Genomic DNA, 25413 nt, shown 5'->3' on the forward strand with positions numbered 1-25413 from the left:
TGTCCCTCCAAGGCGCCCTCTCCCCACTCGCCAGGCCCCGCTGCCTCCTGAAGGTTACGCGACGCGGCGGCGGGGCGCGGCAGAGCACGGGGGGCACCCGCCCTCGCCGCCGCCCGCGCCGCCGCCCACCCCAGTGCCCGCCGCGCCGGGCCAGCCTGGCTGCCGGCTGCTGCCACCGCAATCCCGGCTCCTAAATCAGCGCGGGGAGGCGCCCCTTCCCCCACCCGGCTCCTCGGGCTCCCCGGGCCGCGATTGGCCGCGCGTGCGCCCCCCAAGCTTGGGCCCCGGCTCCAGCTGCCGCGCCATTGGCTGCGGGCCTCCGCCAGCCTTTACATAAGCCCGGGCGCGCTCGAGTGGAGTTGTATAAAGCGAGCGCGCGGCGTCGGGGCGGGAGGCTCGAGGCCAGCCCGGGACCAGGGCTGGGCGCTGCAAGGCGGCGGCGCCGGCGGCAGAGGCGGCAGCGAGCGCCAGCTCTCCGACGCCCCCAGGCGGTGGGGCTGAGAGAGCCAGAGGATGGCTCCGAGCGCTGACCCGGGCGTGAGTATCGGATCCCGGAGCCCCCACCCCTTCCGGCCGAGAAAGTTTCTCCAGTCCAACGCCCCTCCCTGTACGCCCTGAGGGGTGGCAGGGATGCAGCTGGGGACCTGGGAAAACCAGGACCGCGGAGGCAGCGGCACTGCTCCCAACTTGCCAAGAGGCGCGGGACTCGATTGGCGCGCAGATCCTCCCCGCGGGCTGGGGGCGAGGCGGGAGCTGGGCTGGAGGTGGTGGAAGAGATGGGAGCCGAGATGTGGGGGTGACAGCCCGCAGTTGGCAGAGAACGTGTTAGGGGCATAGTGGATGGAGGTCAGCGGTTTGAGAAGGGGGCTAGAAGCGGGTAGAGCAGGTGAAGGCTGCTCATGGGGTACAGGGGGGGAGTCACCCAGCCAAGCAAGCTCAGCTTGGGGCCGACGAAGCTCCTGGCCTCGGCTGCCTGCTAATGTTTCCAGGTTGGGGGAAGATCCCCGGGGGGCATAGCTCTTCTCCGGGGAAGCCGAGCTGTCTCCCCTGCACAGCGCTGAGTGGCAGAGTGCTCCAGGAGCCAGCCCGGTGCACGGTGTAGCTACCAGCCTCCTTTGCTGGACCGAGGTGTGGTCTAGTTTTCTGGTTAGGGCTGTTTCTGGCAAGCTCTTTTCCGGTATTCTAGGGGAACCATGGGGTCCCCTTTGATCTCATGGAAGCACATAGGGGCTTTGGTGGGGCGACAGGCAGGCTTGGGGGCATGCCCAGCAATGCAGCGTGCTTCTTTTGCAGTACAGTAGTTGAGAGCCCTGGTTAGTCCCGCTTCTGCAGAAACCAACTAAAGAATCCAAAGTCATCCCAGTCGGGATGGGAGCTTCCCTAGGGGGTGTAGGTGGGGGTTTTCTCCTCGAATGACTAATGTATACTGCTGCTATTGGGTGGGTTAACCCACCGTGGCTTCTTTGCCTCCCAGAAGGAAGCTTCAGCCCTCCTGGCAGCATTTACGAGTGGCACTTGAGATATCTTCTGGGATAGGTGCAGGACTTTGCAAATGAAGCCAGGTGGAAAAGAAAGCAAAGATTCCCAGAGTAGGGGACAGCTCTTTGGTGCTGTTTTGAGCCTGGGAAGAACTCCCGAGGAAAGCCATCAGGCCAGATTTGAAACCATGATAACTTGGGACAGGAAATATTCCCATAGAATTAAAGCAAATCCAGAGGCTTGAAGGGTTCCCTCATTCTTGGGCGCAGAGACAAGAGAAGTGGAGGGTGGAAAGAGGAAATATGGCAGTTGTCCCAATACGGTCTTCAAGGAAACTGTTTTCTCTCTCTTTCTGTCTTAGTTAAAACCCCCTTCTGGGGGCAGGTTCTAAGCAATTTAGTAGGCAATGAAGGGAGGTTACATTTTGATGCTGGCTGACCTAGAGGGTCAAGATTAGATGTTTTCATTTCCAGTAGGTGCTGATGGACTCTGGAGAAGATTGAGGCTGATGGGTTGAGGTTGTATCCTTCACCATACCCCAACCTATATCTATGGGGAGTGGGGTGTTCAACTCCTTGGATACCTGTCTTAGCCTAATGATCTTGTATGAGGGTTACCTCCATGTCCACCCCACCTCCCCAGCACCATTCTCTGTTTGCCTGCAGTCAACATGTCTCTGCTGCATTTCCCAAGACCTTCTTTCTGCTAGGGATTGATCAGTGAGGTACCTGCTTGTTGTTCCTTCTTCCTCTCTCCATCTGGGCTGCATGCACTTGGTGTTCTGAACCCCGACGTTTATTCTTTGGCATTAGGATGTTTGTTTGATGAAGGTAGCCTATGGTCACACAGTGGAGTCAGTGTGAATGAGTAGACCAATGTCTTGTGTAGTGCTGGGGAGTGAAACATAGACTCTTTGGGAGAGAATGGACCACCAACCAGGAAGTAGTTCTGTTAAACAGCTTGAGATCACCTGAGTTGGTCCTCAAGCTTTCTTGCCGCCCGCCAAGTCAGGAAGCTTGGAGGTGCAACCGGCACCTTGGTATCCAGTAGGGGGCGCCAAAAGCACCTAGCTCAGGACTAGTGACTTTCTTGCTTCTTACCCTTCACTGACCATAGTAATGCTTTAAGCAAGCTCAGGCCACAACCCCCAACAATCACCCATTGTGCTTAAGGACTGTGGTGATTGGGGCCCTTCTACCATGTGTTTTGTGGACTTTGGCTAGTCCTGTAGCTCCAGATGCAGTGGGGTAGGTAAAGTACTATATTCCTGGGAGACAGAACTGGTATATAGGTCCACCTGCTCTCTGAGATCATTGTTTTCTGTTTGGTATCCATGTATTCTTTGAATTGTGGAAACCCAAGAATATCAAGACGAGGAAAAAGGAGCCTGAGCAGGGGGCATCTAGTCCACCTCGCCCCACCTGAACACTCCCAGTTCAGATACAGATATTTACAGATATTTACAGATAATGCAACTGAAGTAAAACAAGTGTCTTGCCCAAGGTCACATGGCTGTTTGGTGGAAGAGATGGGGACAAACCCCACAATTGCTAGTTCCCTGTTTGGAGCTTTCTCCACTCCAGTGACCTGCTTCTTCTGTGCTGTGAAAATGGACATATGTTCTCTACACAGTAGGCACTGGTAATTACTGACAGGCCAGACTCGGGTATACTAATAGCTTTAGTAAATTTAGGGAAATTTTCTTTGCAAGGAAGCAAGAGAAGATAAAAGTTCTCACAATAAACACATGCAAGTTGTAGAAATACCAAGTTATCCTTTAAAAGCTATGCAACTCCATGTAATGGAATTATAAATGCTCAGGCCATTCCCAGGTAGTCTTAGAACGCAAGTCAAGGTTTAGACATCTTCTAAAACATGCTGGAGCAGGATCACTCTGTCCTACAGTCAAACCTCTGCTGAGAGGACCTCTCAAACTCAGATCCTAGGTGAACTAGAGAATTTCCAAAGAGTATTTCCTAACACCCTCCATCCTTATGTCTCCCAACTCAAGGTCAGAGTATTAGAGGCTCAGGTCTCACTAAATCCCTCCTCTTTTGGCACCTGGGACACCTAGACGATGCTCTCATTCCTGGTGCCCTTCTGTTCTGTGGATCAGGCGGGCTCATAACTGACCCTCTGTTTTTTGCTACCACCTACTTTCTTGACATACCATATCAACTTCATGGGGTTCTTTGTGGACCGTTGGCAGACTTGGTGGCCTATCTTCATGAAGAATCCTGCTGTCAATCCAGAATTCTGAAAAGCATAACCCTCCCTTGCCCCTAAGATTCACCCAGTGGATGCTTGTTGTCAAGGAGAATGCTCACAGTTGTTCATCTCTCAAGGCTTGCAGACAAGATAGGTCTTCATCTATATGAGAGGGGGGTGAGGATAGTGTAGGCCACCAGAGAGCCACAGCCCCTCTCCTTAATTGGGATTCTAAGAACTGGTACTTGAGAACCTCATCAGCGCCTTGATTTAACTGGAGAAGCGTCCTCCATGTTCTCAGTCTTGGTCTGGTTCTAGATAAGCGTGGAGGACTATGATTACACTCAGTACAGGAAGAGTGTCAGATCTTCCTGTGAGGGTAGGGGAGCAGAGGTGGGGGAGGTGGTCTTTGGGATTCATCTCCTTAGGTGTGACGCAGAGAGCTAGTCATTCGGAAGGGGCTATTAGTGCTGGATCACTGGGAACCGCATGGGATCTTTTTCCCCTACCGCTAAGGCCAAGTGTCGAGCTTGCACATCAGCTTCCGGTCATGGTGACACGGAGAGTGATGAACACAGTCTGACTGGCAGGTATTCCCCCTTGCCTTCTTCTCTGACCCACAGCTGGGGTTCTGCCATGCTTGGGGAAAAGAGCTTTTACAGGTCTCCGGATAATCCTGAATGTGATGGAAGGCCCTGAGCTATCGATTCCTGGGGAAGGATCTTTCTGCTGGGAGAAGCCTTCCTCAGAGCCCAGTGATTTAAGAGTGCTGACAAACCCATGCTCACGGAGCCTCCTGCAAGCTGCAGATAGGCTTCCAGGCCAGCCTGGACTCGGCTCTGGATTTTTGAAGAGTCTGGCTGGTTGCTTAGGGGACATAAACCTGTGAACTCTCCTTAGGAGAAAGTATGAAATCAATTGGTTCATTATCACACGGAACACACTCTGGACCACTTAGAGCGTTTAAGAAATAAGAAGTAGCAGAGGACTGTGAGATTGGCTTTGAAACATGTACAAAAAGGTGCGAATAGGTTAGAGAAGAGGAAAGGGTAGGAAGACCTTTGCTCCACCGAGCTACTCACATTCTTGGCCTCATTGAAGCCCCTAGGCGGTGACTGGAGAGGTCGCTTTTGGCAGTGTCTAGAGACAATCTGTATTGCCACAGTTGGAGGAAAGGATGCTACAAGCATCATCTTGTGGGAGAGAAACCAGGATGCTACTAAACATTCTTCAGAGCAGAGGGAAGCCTCTGTGTGTGGCCCCAAATGTCAATGGGTCCAAGACTGGAGCACAGCAGCACATTACAGGTGGCAGAGATTTGGAAATATTGTAACCCAGTTCTGTTGTGGCTGAGGACAGTGAGATCCAGAGTGGAGAGGTAGCCAGGCAGAGTCCGACAGCAAGTGGATGGCAGAGCTAGTCTGGAACTTACATCTGTTCCTTTGAGACTGATTTACCCGAACTCTCCTCAAAGTTGTTGTGGAGAATAAATATGAGCTGTGAAAACTACAGGGAGACTATTATTAATACTGCTATTATTACCAATTGGGGGGTTTGGAAAGTTCTGTCTCTGTGATGCTGACTCACGGTATGACATCGAGCCAAGTGCTGCTAGAGCCCTGTGCCCGCTTTGTGTGTGCCTATGGTGGGGAGTGGTCTTGACCGAAGGCAAAGATCAGAGTCCTTATCGCTTGGGAAAAGTCCAAAGATTTGCCCTTCAAAAATGCTAGCCCCTAAAAACAAACACACACACACACACACACACACACACACACACACACACACACACAAAGGGCTAAAATTTTTCCTTGAAAGAAATCGTGTAGACTTTGTGTGAAACAAATGCTTACTTCTTGGAAAAATTCCAGTCTCCTGGCCCTGTGAGTTGGTTCCAGCCCAGGAAATCTGATCAACATCCGGAGGTAAAACTGATAGCTCCACAAATGACAGGCAACTGGATTTGTCCCCATTCCCTGGGGCAGGGGAGACTGTGACTTCCCTGCCACCCTTTCTGCTGGGGCAGGGCAGGTGGGGCAGCTGGCACTTGGAAGTTCTACAGGGCAGTTCAGTGAGGGATGGAAGGAGGGGCATTAATTAGTAAAACCTTGTTTACTTAACAGACATATTCTTAAAGATCTCTTCCAAGGGACGTTTTGACATATTGCTTTAATTAGCCACAGAAGAATGGAGAGAGCAGAGAGTGTAAAATGACCCTTACTGATGTTTCCAGTTACTCTTATCTTTGTTTGCACGGTACGAGCATGCTGACAAGGTCATGGAATCACTGCTGAGCTAGGGGACTGTCCTGGCGACCAGAGGAGGGACCACGGGGACCTTTTTCCTTACTTACACCAGTTTCCTTCTGGCTCAAGCCGTTACTTCAGTGGGGGATTCTGGCTTGAGCCTCCTAGCTTCCTCTGTCGCATTGGTCTTAAATGAGCCACCTCGTCCAGCAAATCTCACTGGAGCTCTCAGGAGAAGCACAAGCCTGGGTGCCTGGATTTTCCCTTGTAGCTCAGCTGCAAAGCTCCTGTAGGCTAAGCAGTAACAGCTCTGCTCCTGTTCTCCGCATAAGGCTGGATAGTGGTTCGCTCCCTGCGTCAGGACTGGAGAAGAAAGTCACTTAGGGCTCCCTCAGAGGACTAAGGTGACACCCCTGGCTGCCTGTATTGGAGAATAAGGCTTTGCTACCCCTGCCTGAATGCACTGGGGGACCCTGAGCCCTAGGATCTCAGGAAGTCAGCCTCCTAAGCTGGGTCAAAGCTCTTTCCCCTGCTGCTAGGCCCCTTCTCTTTGAAGTGAGCTCAGTTTCCACCCTAGCCTCTGAGGGGAGTTTCCATTATACACCATAGTCCCTCACCTCTCATCCCAAGAGGCTTTTGCCCATGGAGATGCTGCCCTGGCAGCCCTGTGGGCAGATGGAGCTTTGTTCGTGCTCAGGTACAGATTCAGCACCTAGGACAGCACCTGATGGAGCGACGAGCTCAGCACGTGCTGAGTGAAAAAAAAAATGTCAAGGTGGCCCGGGGATAGAGGTGGTCATGCTGAGGGAGGCCGAGGTGGCTTCTGGCATTAAGGTGGATCTCCAAACTAGCCTCAGTCAGTGAGGCCTGCTTCCCTGCTAGCTCCCCCTCAAAGCTAACATTTGGTATCAGGGCCATGCATTCCTCCAGGCCCCTGTGGATCAGCAGGCTTCGTGAACCTTGTGCAAGGTCCACCCGGTAGGGTGTTGGTCAGCTGTTGTGAGCCTGGAGCAAGGCTGTTCCCTTTCCTTGTTACCATCCACAGCGGCTTCTCCCTCATATCCCCTCCCCCACCCCACTAGCTTCAGTGATGTTCCCCTTCAAGCAGTCTTACCCTGCTTTTGGGCCCATGGAACAGAAGAAAATTTGGATTTCCGCTGAAGACAAACCAGGGAATGAATCATTGTTTCACACAACCCTTCCCGAGAGGAGGCTCTTAAATAGCAAGGTCCACTAATGCATTTTAAATGATTTCGGTGGAAAAAAAATACTGACCTATAGACACTTAGGTCTGGAAAGAACTTTGGAGGTCATCCAGTGGCCCACCCCACCCCAGGCTGTTCAGATCTCCTCAGGGACACTGCTCAGAAACACAGTCAACGTCCTGTGCATGGCTGCCCCAAAGCTGAATGCCCTTTTGAAAAATGTAAGTCTGATCATGTCTTGGCCTTACTTCAAAACCTGCCCACGGTGTGACTCCAGGCTCCTTCTCTTGGCATCGTAGGCTCTGGCAGACCCCAGCTGCAGCCTCCACACAATGCCATATTCTCCACTTCCTCTCCCTTCCCATCTCCCTCCACCCTGTGTCCAGACTCTGCATTCTGGAAGTAGCAATTGCATTTGCAGCATGCACAGATCCATCTCACATGCATGCTTCTGATCCATAGGTCTCTGCCACCTGGAATCCCAGTTCACCTGCTGCAGAGACCCTCTCCTCTCTGACCTCCCCATCACTAGTTAGCCCCTCTCTCCTACCGGCTTCCTCTAGCCCTTATACCTGTTGCTGCTCTGAACTTAACCCACGAGGCTGTGTGCACACCCAGTTTCTTAAGTCCAGGGACTATGTCTGCCTTGTCATTTCTAACCTGGTAGGTAGGCTTCTTCTGTGTGTTTGAAGAATGAGTGTGTGTATCTAAGTGTATTGAGGGCTCCTGCGTTTGGAAAGCAGTGTTTAAGGAGCCAAAGAACTCCTCTGGGGTCCCTAGACAAATTAGTAACAGAGGCAAGCCTATTCCTCAAAGTCTTACAGTCCAGAGCATTCCACTCAACATTTGACAGCTGCTCCTGGAAGGGGCACCTGTGTGCCTGGTCCCTTCTCCTGAGATGCATTTGTTCAGGCGGCAAGCATCTATTACTAGCAGTAATAGTGTGATTACTGTTAGCATTACCTACCCTGTGTGGGCGTTTGCTATGCCGAACAGCCGTGCTCAGAAGTTAAAGATGTATTCACACCAGTCCACTCTCACCAGTTTCCAAGCCTGTCTTCCCATTTTACAGCCCAGGAAGGCTGAGCCACTGGTAATATTTAGTCAGATTCTACCTTGCCGTGGTTTTAAGGCCAGTAGTCTCCATGTGGCTCTTTTTTTAAAAATTATTTAACTTTATTTTATGTACATTGTTGTGAAGGTGTCAGATCCTAGGGAACTGGAGTTATAGATGTGAGCTGCCATGTGGGTGCTGGGAATTGAACCTGGGTCCTCTGGAAGAGCAACCAGTGCTCTTAATCATTGAGCCATCTCTTCAGCCCCCCATGCATCTCTTTTACAAACACTGTCTCTTTAGCAGAGTATCTGGGATACTTCCTAGCCTGGGTCTCTTAGGGTTTCTTTTGCCAGTTTTCTGGAAAAGACCCAGATTTCTTCTCTTGTTGTATCAGACACTGTTTAGGGCTTTATCTTCATGGAAAGAAGTGTATTTTACTGATGCTGGGGACAATGCACAGGACAGGACCACAGGGAACAAGTGTTTGCCAAGCACGCACAAGGCCTTGGGCTCAAACCCTACGTCCTCAAAGGGAGGAAAGATACATAGGATATATGCCTCTTGGGTGAGGTTGTGTGTGTGTGTGTGTGTGTGTGTGTGAGAGAGAGAGAGAGAGAGAGAGAGAGAGAGAGAGAGAGAGAGAGAAGGGGGGGTCTGGAGTTGCTGGCCATGCAGGGGACCAGCAGAGGGAGCAGAGTGGAGACATTGTTATTAGAATGTACAATCCATGACACAAGGGTTTTCTCTTGTTCTCAGTGTTTTCCTGGTGACCAGAGCATAAAACAATTTCATTAAAAAATTCTGAATGAATGAATGAATGAACGAATGAATGAACAAATGAGCAAGTATCAGCAGCCCTGATATTCCCCTCTAAATTAGCCCTCTCTTGGTCTCCTGCATACTTTCATGTTAAAATTTTCTTGCCATATTTTTTTCTTTCTGTGTTAGGAATGGGAGCCAGGGTGTGGTGCATCCCAGGCAAGTACTCTCCTCTGAGCCACACCTCCAGCCCTACTCTATCCTTTTTTCCCATCTTGTCCGTCTTGGGACCCCTTCACCCTTTGGACCTGGTCCCCATAAGGCCTCTAGTCTCTGTAGGCCTGCTTTCCGGCATCCTTCCTCCACATGCTCTACCACCACCATGCAGAGCCCCACTACAGAACCCTGAACCTCCACCATGCACATGCCGTCTCCCCAGCCTGAGACACAGTCCCCACCCTGTCCCTGTAGTTAGCTCTCCATTGTGTCTCTCCTTGCCTTCTGTCCCTATCTTACTTGATTTAAGGCAAGTTTGGTGAAGTGAAGGAAACCGTGTAGTGTGGTGTCTAGGAATATTGATCCTGAAGCTAGTCTGCTTAAATGCAAATCATGGGTCCACTGTGTAGTAATATATAACCCTGGGAAAGTTACTTAACCCTTCTGGGCTCAAGCTTCCATATCTTCAACATGGGGACACTAACTCCCAGGCTTCCGGTAAGGATTAAATGAGTCACCCGTGTGAATGGCAGGAGCACAGCATAGCCAGAGGTACATGCTGCCATCAATATCACTGTCCACTTTGGCTCCCTGAAATTGCAGCTTTGTGCCCCTCGGTTTTCTTTGGCACAGGAAGAGTCCCAGCTCCGACGCAGAGAGGAAAGCAGTGGAGAGGGTAAGAGGGGAGGAGTCAGCAGGAATGGAGGATGAAGAGAAGAAATGCCCATTGGTTAGGATGCAGATGCTGGGAGCCCTGAGGGATCTGCAAGGAGACTTGACCCATGACCTAGGGGTCATGAAGAATGAAGCAACAAGAACCACCAGGGTACCAGAATTGCAACCTTAATGATGGTGTTAGTTTTGGAGAGATTCAGTGAATAACATCTTACTTCCCTACCTAGTTGGGTACCAGTGGAAGCCGGAGACAAGTTCAGCAGATGGAATAAAATGCCACTGTTGTCACCTATGCAGCTAATTCATGGGTGTTGCCTTACTGGTGCCCTGCCCCTGCCCAATGCAGGTCCCCTTGGGTAGAGCAGGCTACCTTGCCTGCTCAGTGCGGCGCAAGTTGCCTTCATAGGGACCAGGTCCAGAGGCAGTCTTTCAAAAGGTCCAGTTTGATGGGGGATGGGACACTGTTATAGTGTGGGCTTTCTCACCATCACCACAATTGACACTTAGGACTAGATGCTTCTGTCCTGTGCTCTGAAGGACATTCAGCAGTATCTCTGACCTCTACCCACAGGATGCCATTAGCAACTGCTTCCCTGGTTTTACAATCAAATGTTTCTGGACATTGACATCTCCATTGAGGAGCACCTCTCTAATGGCAGAGCCTCCAGACAAGACCCAGGAGTGGGGAGTGAATACTGCCTCCCACATTGTGGTCCAGGCAACCCAGGGCAGGGCAGGGTGACAGCTGGGTCCCCCTGACCTTTGCAGATGTCTGCTTCCCGCACTGCTTGTCCTTCCCTCCTCCTCAGCCTCTCTTTGTTCCATTCTCTTTTTACGTCCTCTGAAGCCCAGCGCAGGCAGTGTCCCCCTTGGGAACACTCCCAGCTCCCCGAGGGTATCACCCGGGTCTCTCTGTGGTCCCTCCTTCCCAGCGCTCCTCACCCCATACAGCAAATGGTGAATGACCTTCTTCTCGGAACCCCTGTGCCCCACTCAAGGCCAGGTTCATTTTGGGTCTATAGCAAGTGTTGCCAGGGCTGCTCCGTCAGCTTTTCTCCAGTGTTTTATTCCAGAAGCTCTTTTGTGGGTCTCTGAGGATCAGATGGGCCAGTCTGTGAGGGGCAGAATGTTCCTGCAGCTGCCATGTCCCCTCTCCCTCTCAGCTCAGCTGTCTGACAAGTGTCTGAAAGGGTCTGCTTTCTCTGCCTGTTTCCACCATTTGGGCCTCTTGCCTTTGTGAGAGCGTGGGGTGTGTCCTTGCACTTTGGATAATTGCAGAAGAACTGCGAGCCCTGGAAATTGCCCTTGGAAGCCTCTCCCACAGCTGCCTGACCCCACAGTGGAGAAGCCAGGTTGCTTAGATACCAGTTTTCAGACCCAATTCAGGAAAGTCCCGAGGCCACAGAAAACTGAGAAAACTGATTTCTCTGCCTGTGACCGAACGACAGCATCTGAAGACTCCCCACCTTTGCTATGGGCCACCAAGCTGCTCTCCGCCTGGCCCCCTGCCAGACCTCCCCTGAGGCTCACTTAACCTTTCATTGCTGTGGGATCAGGTGACCTCACATTACAGACAAGGACATCCAAGGTCAGCAAGTTGGAAGAACACGCCAAGGTCTAGCTGGTCTGTGCTGGGCTCCGGGTCCAGATCCAGGTCGCTGACTATAAGCTTTGTTCCCCTCTCCATCCTGCTGAGGACTGTTGAAAAGTTCGCTTATGGGGCATTTTAAGGAAGTTATTCTGGTGATGCTATTCTTCCCAGAGCCCGAAACACAAACCCAGGCGCTCTTGTGGTCCTCATGGAATCCTTTCTTTTCTTTTCTTTTTTGGTTTTTGAAATAGGGTTTCGCTGTACCTTTGAGCCTGTCCTGGAACTAGCTCATGTAGACCAGGCTGACCTCGAACTCACAGACTCACAGAGATCCACCTGCCTCTGCCTCCCGAGTGCTGGGATTAAAGGCGTGTGCCACCACCACCTGACTAACCTTTCTTGTCTTTATCCCACAACCATGGTGCAGAACTCCTCATTCCCTGCCGAGACACCACGCACTCTGGCCCAGTACCCCTCTGCCAAAGTTTGTTCTGCCTTTGAGTTCAGCTCCTCATCTGATCTGCTCTGCCCCTGGAGAGCCGCAGATGGCCTTGACACTGGACGGCATACTTCATTCACTGCCTGTTTGCCGAGCTCCCTGGGGGAAAGGACTGGGTTTTGTTCATCTTTGGTTCACAGAACTCATACATCTCTAGCAGAGGTACTGTCTACTGTGTACTAGAGTAGTAATACTGTGTACAGTAATACTCTGCAGTGCCCTGGGCCCCATCTGAGTACTGCTCCCACTGGTGAGTACCAGGCACAGTACCGGAACAAGGCCTAGCAGAAGGTTGATATCCAAACACCTAAGAAAGCAAAATCACCCTTTTTAACCCGATTTCTGATTTTTTTTTGTTACTTATCTACGTTTCCCCAAAGGATTCAGGTGTTCCCAGTAGTGTGACAGGAGACTCCTGAGCAAGCCGTATCCAACGTGAGGTCACTCTGGCCACCCCCACCCTTCTACCTCAGGCAGGATCAGCCTGTTCTGCTTTCTTCCCCAAACTTCATATCTTCTACCTCCATTGACACTCTTCAGCTAAATGGATTTTCTTCACATACTTCAACAAGCCAATGATGAATTTCAGGAGGAGAAACATTTTTCACTTCAAATCAGGTGGCAGTGAGCACTCTCACCAGGGGACCGTGAGTCTGGGGCAGCGCTTGTCTCATCCTGGACTGCCCTTCGGCATCAGCTGACAGGTTCTAAAAAGGCACAGCATCCAGATGTGACCCTAGACCAGTGAAATCACACCGAGCAGCCCACATCTCGGCACAGTGTTCCCAGGGGCAGAGGCTGGGGGATTTCCCTGCACAGCAGGGTTGGGCATCACTGGCTGGGAGCCCTGCTGCTGGAGGTGAGGTCTGTAGGCCAATCGCCTGGGCATTCCCTCGTCAAACATGCAGACCGCCTGGACCAGAGCCTACCCCAGCACAGACTCTGGAGATTGTCAAGCACATTGAAGTTTGAGAAGCGCTGCTTTGGAGGAGGAACAGCTTTTAGACACCTGTGACAAGCTGCAAGCCGTTTCTACTGATTCATATTTCCACTCGGATGTATCCCTTCCTCCTTTCCTTCATTTAATAATATTAATAGCACACCTCCCGTGATGGGGGTTCATTGGCACTTGTCTCTACCTTCCCTACCTCCATTTTCTCTGGGTTTTGTCCTTCGATGGCATCTACCTCTCGTCTCCTTGACCTGACCCTTCCCCTCTTCTTACCTCTGTGCGGACATCAGAGTTGAGATCCTACTTGCTTCCGACCAGTTATGTAATTTTACCGTGAGCGAAGACAGCTGCTGCCTTGACTACATACAGATGAACTGAGCCCGGGTTGTCCTGGGGATTGCATTGCCCTGTGGTAGATTTTACTCCTCAGATCTAGAGGCAAAGGAGAAGATTCTTGAATCAAGCCCTTATCTTCAGTGGAATACATTCCTTGATTTCACGACTCTGGGAGCCATGGCATAGAACCTTGCTATTCAATGTGTGGTTTATAGACCAGCGTCATGAAAGCCGCTGGGGAGCCTGTTAGAAATACAGAATCTCAGGCACTGTGGCAGTTACTGAGCCAGAGTCTGCATGTTAACAAGACTGCCAGATGATTCGTGGACACATTAAAGACAGAGGGATGAAGCACTAATATGGAGCAGTGGTTCTCAAACTTCCCAGTGTATTGAAATCACATGATAACTTCTAAAACTCTTACGCCCAGGTTCCATCCTGGGCCAATTAAGTCAGAAGGTCTTGAGATGAGATTCATGCGTCTTCACTTTCTAACCTGTGATAAAATATCCAGGACATAAAATTCACCATTTATTCACAACCGAAAATTCAGGTCGGTGGTACAAAGTCCCTTCACGGTGTTGCCCCGCCATCACACCATCCCTCTGCAGAAAGAACCCTTTCATCTTCCGAAACTCTATCGTCATCAAACACTAGTTCCCCCTTCTTCTCTACAGCATCTACGGCATCTGTCTTCTGTCCATATGGGTCCAGCTCCTCCTGGCACCTCAAACAAATGGGATCTCACAGAGTTTGTCCTCCTACGACTTCCTTACTTTACCTGCTAAAATATCTTCAGGGTTTGTCCTCCATACTGTAGCATGCGCCAGTACTGCCTTGCTGAATAACGTCCTACTGTTGGTATGTGCCCTGTCTTCTTTATACGTTCACAGACACTTGGGTGGCTTTCGTCTTTCGACTATTGTGATTACTACTGCTGCTATCTCAGATACCTATGCCTCCTGAATTCTCCCAGAATCCCTTGCTCTCACTCTTCCACTAAGCAGCCTCAGGTGACCTGTGAAAGGAGTTCATTACTCCCTTGATGCAGAAAACTCCACAAAGTCATACATGTAAGAGGTCCACATCTTTGTGTTCCGTTTAGGAACACCTGTCAAACTGCCCAGACCTGAATCAGGGTGTGCGTATACCCTCAAAGTCATCATCCATCTGAAAGACACTCTACACAAACAGTGAGAGTCATCCAGAGCTTCAGTGCTGAAGTCAGTATGCCCGGCCACACGGTGACTGTGGACAAGGCTGATGGCCCGAAGAAGAGCGCTGAGTTCTGCTGCCCAGACTTAAAAATGCCGCACTTGAGAGATTAGATGTGGATTCTGTAGTCATTCATCATGTCTGGGTGAACAAAACACCCAAGGTGGGCCACCAGACCTCCAGAACTCATTAGCCCACACATGAGCACCCCTGCCACACGGAGATTCTTCTCACAGAAAAGGAATTGTTGCAAAGTCAGAAGGGGGTGCACAGAAGAAAAAGAGCCCGGCATAAAATAAATGCAAACAAGTTTTTAAAAATCTATTTCTTCTTTTAGTTTGGGGGTACACAGTCAAAGTGGAACTTCTAAACCACGTAGTAGTTCTATTGTGAGGTTTTTTTTTTTTACCATCTTCTAACACAACTGTACCATTCCCCTCACGCCAGCAGTGCACAGGTTCCCAATGCACAGGGTCCCAGGCCCTCTACATCCTCACCATCATCTGTTATTTTCTGGAATTTTATTATTGCTGTAGTTGTCCCAATGGGAGTGAAGTATGTCGTTGTGGGTTTGATCGACATTTGCTATATAATTAGTGGAGTTTCATGCTCTTGTGGGCCATCTGCATATCTCTGAGAAGTGTCTGTCCAGGTCCTGTGCCCACTTTGAATCAGGTGTTTTTTTTCATTTTTTGTTACTGTGTTATAGGAGTGTTTTTATTGATATACTATGGCTATCGATATCTTATCAGATGTGTATGATTGGCAAATATTTACACCTACTCTGTGGTTGACTTTTCATTCTTTGGGTGGTGTTCTTTGATGTACAGAAGTTTCTAATTTTGATATAACCCATCTTATCTAGTTTTCCTTTTGTCTTCTGTGCTCCTGGTCTTATCTAAGAAATCGTTGTTAGGCACAAGGATTTTCTAAAGCTCCCCAAGTGATTTCAATATAGCCAAGATTGTGCAATGTTCCTTAATTTTTAACATACATTCAAATCACCCAAAATCTTGTTAGAATAGATATTCTGACTCATTAAGTCTGGGGTGAGGCCCAACATTCTGCATTTCTAATAGACTCCTAAGTGATCCTTCTGCTGCTCTGTGGACTACTCTGAGGAGCCAGCATCTAGAGGAGCATGGCAGCCTCCACCCAAGTCCTGAGAAAAGTTAGTTGCTATAGTTCCTCAATAGCTACCACTGTTTGCTGAGCCACCATCAGGATAGCCCAGTACTTAACCATCTCATTCCCAAAGCTGGTCCTGAGCACCCTAGGGGGCTGTATGGGGTACCTTTGGAATGGTAGAGGAATTAAACCTAAGGACACAAACTCTAAGCCTGGCTCTCCAGCATACCCCTCTACATGAAGTGATCCACTCACTGGGTCTACTCTGCTCAGAAAATTTGGGATCTACGTTATTAATAGTCTACTCCTCTCCACCCTGGAGGGAAATATTGGAGGATGAAAAGCTGTTTTCTTTAAAGTGGGTTTAATGGCCTTGGGAAGGAGCCATTGCAAGCTGATACAAGGTTTGTAGAAGCAGTTGCAGAACATGGGGCAGAGGCTTCAAATATCTCCTTTAAAAATATTCTTTTCGCCCATCATAGAATTTTGGAGCCAAAAAAAAAAGCTACTTAGAGGTCTCTTCCCAAACCTATATTTCAAAGGAGAGAGCTGGAACCAGTGATACTGGAACTTGTCAAGATCTCCAATGCTGAGGTCAATCAACCCATTGTCTTCCTAGGGTCTGAACCCCTGCTGCGTGATCCATTGCAGCTGTAAAGCCTGGGAGGAACTGACTGGCTCCCAGAAGGCAACTCTCACTGCCAATCCAACTAGATTTATCTTTTGTTGTGGAAATTGTTTTAACTATGTAAAGATGTGTTACATTTGTTTGTTTATGCTGTGGGATTTTTTTTTAACCATGCAAAGGTGTGTTACATTTGTTTATGCTGCATTTGTTTAATTATGAAAAGATGTCTTGCTCTTTCACCTTGCATGCCTAAGGTACCTGATTGGTCTAATAAAAAGCTGAATGGCCAATAGTGAGGCAGAGAGAGGGATAGGTGGGGCTGGTGGGCAGAGAGAACAAATAGGAGGAGAAATCTGGCTCAAGAAGAGAGAACGAGAGAGAAAGAGAGGGACCCACCTAGGGCCAGCAGCCAGGCAGCTGCCAGCCAGACGTAGAGACAGCAGGAGAGTAAGATATAATGAAAGAAAAAGAAAGAGAGAGAGAGAGAGAGAGAGAGAGAGAGAGAGAGAGAGAGAGAAGGAAAGAAAGGTAGGTAGGTAAAAAGCCCCAAGGCAAAACATGGATAAAGAGAAGTAGATTAAAATAAGAGCCAAGCTAAGATCAAGCATTCAAAATTTATAATAAGTCTGTATGTCATGATTTGGGAGCTGGTTGGTGACCCAAAAGAAAAAGGCTGGTACAGTTTTCAAGTTGGAGCTCACTATTGTCTCCTCAATAGAGGTCATACTATCAATAAAATAAAATAAAAGTCCAGTAACCTCCAGGTCCATGCTACCTTTCCTTATGTCCACCCTGCCTATTAAATACTCTTTATCTACCCCATGGCTACTTGTAAAGATGGCTGTGGGTTTCCTTACCCAACCAAACCTCCTGCTACGTTGAAGAGCTGTGATAATGTGTTGTCTTTAGTGAGTTGACAGCCCGGTAGAAAGACACTGTCTTAGCTAGAATACTCTTAATTTGGAATGACCTCCTTTGATATCATGACTCTGAACTCGTGCACTTTGAACACACTACAAGCACCTCCTTTAAGGATGAATCCTACATAGTTTCTGCCCTGCATTGGAACTCTGCCCCTGCATTTCTCTACAGCAAGACATCAGGGAGGTTTTGGATTTTGTTTGGATCTAAAGGCAGTGCTTGGACCCCCCGTTTTGGCCTCTGGGTCCTTGACCTGGAGCACAAGCTCATTTGCTGGCAGGGGCATCTGTCTCCATACGGGGAGACAGTCTTCAGATCTCCTTTGCTCTTCCCTCATTAAGATGTCAGTCTGGCTCAGCCTTGTTCTCCGCTGCCAGATGCGCTGACAAGCAAGCAGCCAAGTTCTAGCAGGAGGAGCTTTGCTGCCTTCTGAAGGCAGGAGGGTAGCACTTTCCTAGTGAGTTAGACCTGCGCAGGCTTTCTGGAATTCCAAGAGAGTCTCTGGGACATTCTGTGAGGTCCAGTGCTCTGCCTACGGCAGAGTCTTAGAGAGGTGCTGTCTCCGGCATTCGAAATGCCTTCTGCTCCAGCTCAGAGCGGGTGGGGTTCTTCTACCGCCCCGGCCATTCTCAGCTGTCTTCTGGGTGAGTGCCACTGGCTCCCATGGCCCCAGGCAGCTTGGCAACACCCTGAGTTATGTTAGAGATATTATAATGAATTATACAATGCATTATACATAATTAATTTATAATAAAACACGCATGCAATGGTTTAATTTCTCCAAGTGAATGATGTGCTACCCGCCAGACCTCACTGGAATGCATCCCTCTGGAGGCAGTGACCACCAGCCCTTGGGAGGAATCTCGGCTTGGGGAACCTGCCAGACTATCTCTGGAGTATGTCCCACAGGAGAGCCATCTTTCACCACCCCTGTTGTTACTCTAGGTCCGGCAACCTGTGGGGGTCTTGGCCCCACCTCTTGAGATCTCTTCTTCATCCTCCCAGAGTATTGGAGATCCTTCCTTCTCTCTTTTCTTCGTTCCTTCCTCAGATGCGTACTGGCTGCTCATTGCACCTTGTCCCTAGCTTGGTGCATGTCAGCTAAATAAAGCAAATATCCATGCCAAAGTGGATCTTGTACTCTAGCAGAGGGCGGCTGGCAGTAACTAAGTGTGACGCGTAGTAAATCCTGTTGCATGTAGTGCAGTGGTGAGTGCTACAGAAGAGGAGAAAACCCAGGGCACCACTGGGGCAGAGGCAGGTTGCAGTTTTACACAGGATAGCAGAGGTGGCGTTCATAAAAAGCAGAGGCCCTACAGTCACAGAAGTAGGGGAGAATGCCCCCACGGCCTCCCTGGGGCTGAATTCCCCCGGCTGCTCGACTCTGGGACCTTTCAGTAAAGTTTGTAACTTTTGCTTTCAGATGTTCAGGATGTCTTTGCTCCTGCTGCCACTGTGGCTTCTGCCTCTCGCTGGGGGATCCCAGAGGGCTGAGCCCATGTTCACTGCGGTCACCAACTCCGTTCTGCCCCCCGACTATGACAGCAACCCCACCCAGCTCAACTACGGGGTGGCAGTGACGGATGTGGACCACGATGGGGACTTCGAGATCGTCGTGGCAGGGTAAGTGCCGCCCACCCTGGGCTTGACAGATAGATTAATCAGCTTTTGCCGTGATAGAGTTGCGCGACAGTAACTCCCAAACACAGTGCGGTGACCAATGCCTGTTCTCACTGGGGTCTGCTGTCTTTTGTGGTCAACACCAGCCTGGCTGGCTGAGCTGCAGTTCTGGGATGCCATGGCTTTGCCCTTTGCTACATCAGGGGCTTGAGACACATGACAGCTTAGAAGAAAGCCATAGAATCTGCAGGCTTTTCAAGGCGGCTTCTTATCAGCCTCCTTGGTCATGCCAGTGTTACTTCCTCCCCAGCGAGGTTCTACACGGGCAGGACATAAAAGTGTTAGTCCGTAGAAGGGGTTGCTGCATGCTCACTGACTCCCATGGACCTTTTACATAAGCCTAAGGAAACGCTAATTACCCATTTCAGAGAAGAGTGAAGACGGAAATCAAGAGGGATAGTGAAGCCTCCCCTGGCTAGGCATGCTGCCTGCTGCTGTTCTTGCTCCTCCTTCTCCTCCTCCTCTTCCTCAGAAAAAGGAATATTGTGTTGTCGCTAGAGAAGCAGAGACTTCAGATGGCTTGTGATGGTGCCCTAGGTGCATAGCTTTCTAGTTGCGTGACCTTGAGATTCCCATACATCATCTGGAAGGGAGGGCTCGCTGTAATGACTTGTCCTGAAGCCTCACTCGGCTATTGCACATGATAGTGCGTTGTAAGTTCTGCCAATCACCATGGTTAATTGTTATTTATGGAGCATCAGTGTGTGCCAGGCTCCATACATCGTATTTCACATTCATCGCCTTTATCCTCCCGACAACACTATCTTCCCCATTCGGAGGCGAAGAATTGAAAAGGTGGGAAGTAGGGACCGGAGCTTAGCTGGAGACGCTTGTCCACTGTGCATGGCACTCGGGGTTCAGTCCCCACCCCCAGCCACATATTGGTGGCACACACCTGGGATTGCAGCACTTGAGGAGCGCTAGAGACTCTGCCTCAGAAAATCAAACAAAAGACAATAATTAGCTTTCTTTGTGTAGCGTAAATAAACAGTTAAATGGATGGATGGGTCAGGATTTGAATCCTAAGGTGTCCTAGAGTTAGCAAACTGTACCATACAAAGCTTAGTCTTCACTTCAAAAATCAGTCAGTAAGAAAAACATAGCAGGGGCCGTCTGCCTAGTTCTAGGAGGCCTGAGCTTTTTTGGTAACATAGAACAAAGTACCTAATGGGTGATGGGTATTTGTAGCCGTCGTATGCAACAGTAAAAAGCGTGGGTCTTAGAGACAGACGATTGGGTTTGAGCATTTTGTGAAAGGGTCTCAAGTATTCCAGGCTAGTCTTGAACTTGCCATGTAGCTGAGGCTAGCCCTTAGCTCCTCTTAGCTCCACCTCCCTAGTGCTAGGATTACAGGCATGTATGTCACAACTCATAGTGAAGAACTGGTTTTAGGTTTCACCATATTTAACCCAACAGCTGCCAATCTTTGTGTGCCTGCTCTTTGTTCTTCATCTGTAAAATAGAGGCACTGAACGCTACCCTACCACCTACCGGGACTGAGCTCAGGGTCAGTGATGAAGATACATACAAAAGTTAGCTTTAAAGGGATTTTTTTTTCTCATTCATTTTTTTTCTTCCCTGAGAAGATGTGAGCCACTCAATGCTCTAGACCTTCTGGATGCTAGGTGGTGTTTCCCAGCGTGGTGTTCATTACGCACATGTGACAATGAAGACTTGAAGTATGGCCAGTTTGGTCAAAGAATTGAATTCCATCTTCCCTACATTTTTCAGACACAGCGTTTTGCTGTGTACCCTGGGCTGGCCCAAAGCCAGAGATACCTTGGTACTGGGTTTACAGACATGCCCCATCATGCCCAGTTCAGGAAACTGAATTTCTAATTCTGATCAAACAGCCGCATTTCAAGCATGCAGCTCAGTTCTGCTTAAAGAGCAGAAAATGATAGAACAGTGCAAATATGGAGGGCCGCAGGGCTTCTCTTCTCCTGTGGTGAGGTGGTGAGCCCTGTGGCTCACCTGAATTCCACCTGCAATGTCCCATTGTCCCCTGAAGCTGAAGCAGGGAGAAGCTGAGTCATGCCCAGTGTAATCCCCAGAGCCCCATGCTGCCCTCCCATTTCCGAGATGCTCTGGTTGGCTTCTGATAGGTGAGCCCAGTCTCCCCCCAGTGGACCCTAGGGCCAGAGGACAGAGTATGCCAGAGAACAGCCCTTCCCTCCTTCTGACCCTCCCCACCCCTAAGCATCATGGGCATGCTCTCTGTTCAAATAAGACCCTGGTATGAGCTCATAGTATCACAAATTAGTATGGGAAACCTAAGGCCTGCACTGTGAACAGAAAGTCTCCTCACCCTCCTTTCCCCTCCACGGACTCCTGACAGGTGCTGCCAGGCTCCACAGATGGGAAGTCTCTCGCTGTCTCCACAGGGAGGTTGTCTCTGGCCTCAGTATCTCATGTCCCCCATACCTGTCTGGTTTTCCCTCCGCCCTGCCCTGTACCCACTCTGCAGGGTCACTTCAGGAGACCTTTGTTGTCCTCCTGTGGTCCCCACGGGGGGGTGAAATATGCCTTGAAAAGCAAGGCACCCCCACCGGGACAGGTGCAAGGGCCTCTCTGGCTTCTTTCATTCTGCCTCTTCTCTGGCTCCTCTCTCTGAGGCACGCTGACACAGTAGTCCCGCCTACACCACCCTGCTCCTGGTTCATCTTCCTGCTGCAAAATCAGCAGGTAACAGGAAGACTCTTGCCCCCAGGCTCATCCTGACTTGGTCTGGAATATAGGTGATGGTACAGTTATCAGTGTCTCTGCCTTTATCAGGTCAAAGGTAGTGCCCGTGCCCCCATACACCCATTGCTGAAGTTGCATCCCCAAGCCTCAGCTTAAATATGGCTTCTCGGCATCTCCATTCCACACATCCTTCGGTGTGCAGGGAGTTGGCCCTGCATTTCCTGAGCGTCCGGCTTCTTCCTCCTGAACAATGACTGTACATTTCATCTTCCTCTTCCAAAGACCTTGTTTCTTCCACTGAGCTCAAGAACTTCGCTTTTGTGTCCTCTAAGGCTGAGAAACTAGGCTGTCACTCGTAGTCATTGAAGAGTAGGCGATACGCGGTGTCCAGCTTGCCACAGGCCTGGGTCCTGTAGGCTGACGGAATTACCCTTTGGAAACAAGGCCTGGATCATACAGAGTCTTGGCCCCTCACTCTCTCCCAGGTAGCTACGGAGTAGCCGGAGCTTCTGTGTGTCATCCTAAAAGACATATCGGTTGCTCACCCAAAGGAAAAAGACTCACAGGAGGAATAGGATAAGAAAAAATGGAGGAATTGGGCACCCTCCCAGTTCCAGGTCAGGGCTTCTTTGTGGCTGTTGCAAAGAATTGTGAATTCTTGGAGCATCAGAAAGACACGTTCTAATTTAAGTACCCACATCCATTCCAAAGGCAAATACAACTTTTATTATCTTCAGCTCAGGATGATTTGTCATTGTCTTCTCCTTTGGGCTGGATAACCAAGAGTTGACTACACAGGCATATTTAAATCAAGACCTTCAGAGGTCATTTGGTCCACCTCTTGCCTCCCAACAAGGCCAGTCCTGTTGAGTGTGGATTCTCAGGGTACTGAGTGCCATCCAAGGGAATCTGATCCTTCTGCAATCCAGCTCTGTTACTTAAATCAGAACTGATTTGACTAATCTGAATCTCACATTAGAGCTTAATAGGCCATTTCCTTTCGCTTTTGTTTCGTGGCCGCCTTGAAGACACAAAGCCACCATTCTCTCACATAAAGACAGCCAGGATCCCTGCCCTGCCTCTCATCCTGCTGACTCCTTGGCAGCGTCTCTGATTTAGACTCTTACTCTTTCATCTGCCCTGCACCCGTCTTAAATTCTGCTTCCTGCTCTGATTGTAGGCTTTCTGTTTAAGAAGCCTGTTGCAGGAGCTGGTATTTCTAAAAATTGAGTTGGAATGCCTTTACCTGGGGCACCTGGGTCCTGGTAGTGGCAGGCCCACCCGTTATTTTACAGATCTTTTTATTAGCTGATCCCTGAAGGCGTTTACTTTTGCAACCCCTGGGATAATGACCAGCTCTTTGGTTCCTAAGGCATCTAGTACTTGAAGTTGCCTTGGATTTGTTGACCTTGTGTGTCTGGCCAGAGCCCCGTTACTTTGAGTATTTACTCTTTGAATAGGTTTGTTTTGCTTTGCTTTTTCAGTATCCTCGTTCTGGCTATTGACAGCATTGATTTTGCACATGTCGCGGGTGGGTTTGTGTTGTGTTTCGGATTCTTGAGTTAATTGTGATGGAAGGCGTGTGCGTGCTTCTGACTCTGGGAGGAGCAGAAAATGACCGCCCTTTGTTCTGCGGGGATGGGGGAGGGACCGCTCCTCCGCCACAGCTGGGCGAGTGCCTGCGCATATGGAGGGCTTATCTGCTAACCGGCAGGTGCGTGATTGAGGTCTGCGGATAGCTGCCTCCCTGCCGGGCGAGGGGAGGATTTGATCACCCCCAGAGAAGGCAGTACACGCACGGACCATTGAGGGTCTTCGGGACTGTTCCCCGGGCAAATGAAAAGCCCAGTGGCTTCCCCTTTTCTCAGTGGAACTAAACACCCAATCTCCAGTCTCACAAGGTCTGAAGAGGGATTCCTGTTGGTGTCAGTGCCGTGCAATCCCTTACATCAGCTTCGTTGTAAGGGCTATCCCTGTAGGTCTGAGATAACCCCTCTGCCCTCTCAGTTTCCAGCAGGAGTTGGCTCCAGTGGAGAGACTGTAGTGGTTGTAAAGTTTAAACCATGATTTAGATCAGTTTTTCTACACAAAGAGCATTCATTTGGTAAAACCTTAGCATGTTCTTCACACTCGGGAGAATTTCATTTAAAGGATGCCGCAGATTGTAAAGCAGCGTTTTGTTTTTTTCCCCTCTCAATTTTGCAACTATGTCAGGAAACTTTTTTAATTTACTAAAGCTAATTGAATTATTTAAAAGGCAAACTGTATTCAATTACCTGATTAATCATGATCATATAGGAGATACCATTAAAAATAATAGGAGCAATGAAAAAGAATAGGATATTTATCTATGATTTAACCAAATCAGCACTTACCATGGTATTATAACTGTAGGCAGATATGTGTGGGTTTTGTGCATACATATGCATGCTACGAATAGACAGCTGCCATAAATAATAGGTTCTGTGTGCATAGAAATGCATTTAGATTTATGTACTGTGTTAAAACGCATGTCTAAATGTATATAGATGCACACACAGCTACACATGCTTTTAACAAAACAGGAATAAGCATGTTTGAATTTTCAATTCCCCCTTTTTTAAAAAAATAATACTATTTCAGGGCTGGGGAGACAGGCCGACTGGTAAAGTCCTTGTCTTGAAGCATGAGGCTCTGCGTCTGATTTCCAAAACCCAGGCAAAAAGTGCTGGCATTGTAGAAATGCTCGTGAGCCCAGAGCTGGGAAGGCAGAGACAGGCAGATCTTTGGGGCTCACTGACGGACCAACCTAGAGGGTGCATGGTGCCTGAGGAGAATGCTGGGGACTGCTTTGATCTCAACATACACACTGACACATATGCATATATACTTGCACACACATCTGGACCTGCACACACATGCGCATTAGTATACACACACAGAAGTAATACCAACACTTTCATAGATTTGGTCAACAGTTTTGATGGTATCTGAAAACATTACGTCACTCCACTTGGTTTCTGTGTATGTGTATGTGATGTACTGTTTGTATGTGTCATTACATTCAAGTGTACTCGCACATGTCTGACAACTGAGCATGCAGAGGTGAGGGGGTCATATGAGGTGTCTTCTTTGATTGTTCCCATCCTATTTATTTAGTTTTGAGACTGGGTCCTCACTGAACCTGGATCTCACTGGTTTGGCCAGGCCGACTGGCCAGTAAGCTCCAGAAATCTATGTGCTCCCCTGCTCAGGAACTGAAGTTACAGACCCTGCTGCTGTGGGTTCTGAGAACCCAAACTCAGATCCTCATGCTTGTGTGGCAAGCGTTTGATCAGCTGAGCTACTGCCTGTCCCCAGCTTCTTTTTCTAATACAAAGTATGTTTCTCTTTTAATTACACTTAAATATATTTCATTGCAAAGAAAATCAGACAATATAGATAAAGATAAAATCCATCTTCTCCAACCCTTGGCCCCTACTCCAAGCCTATCCTAGTTACTCTCAGAGGAACAATGGTTTCTAGGTTGTTTCTAGATAGTAATCAATGTGTTATAGATGGATGGATAGACAATATCAGTTCAATATATATGAAAACACATACATCATTTTGGGAGCAATCACTGTAATACATATTGTCACACTTGTTTTTCACTGTGTAACATGTTCAAACACATGTATGCATCTTTTAAAAAGTTGTTAAATGCAGACGCACATATACATTTCCTCGTGATTTTTTTTTTCCGAGTGGGCTCCAAGTTGTTTTTTTATCTCTAACCATGGCAGGCATGGATACACTGCATATCATCCTTACAGTGCTACACAAACTTTTCTCTGTGGTAGATACCAAGAAGAAGCAAAAATGCTGGCTTAAGGAAATGTCTGTTTTAAGGTTTAATGGTTATCACCAAACTGCCTCTAGTTTCGATCTTCCTCTGTTTATTCATAGGCTGTAAGC

General features: G+C 49.0%; 1 protein-coding gene across 1 annotated transcript in view; it reads left to right on the top strand.

Moving 5' to 3' along the window:
- The first annotated feature begins 367 nt into the window (after positions 1–367).
- Crtac1 (cartilage acidic protein 1) overlaps positions 368–25413 on the top strand; it is a 142572-nt gene continuing 117526 nt past the window's right edge. Inside the window, exons 1-2 of the mRNA XM_087907887.1 lie at positions 368–537; positions 18536–18735. Of these exons, the coding sequence (XP_087764013.1) occupies positions 514–537; positions 18536–18735 (224 nt within the window). The 5' untranslated portion in view covers positions 368–513. The remainder of the gene's footprint in view (positions 538–18535; positions 18736–25413) is intronic.

Source organism: Myodes glareolus, chromosome 7 (assembly GCF_982192425.1).
Source record: "Myodes glareolus chromosome 7, mMyoGla1.1, whole genome shotgun sequence".
NCBI lineage: Eukaryota > Metazoa > Chordata > Mammalia > Rodentia > Cricetidae > Myodes > Myodes glareolus.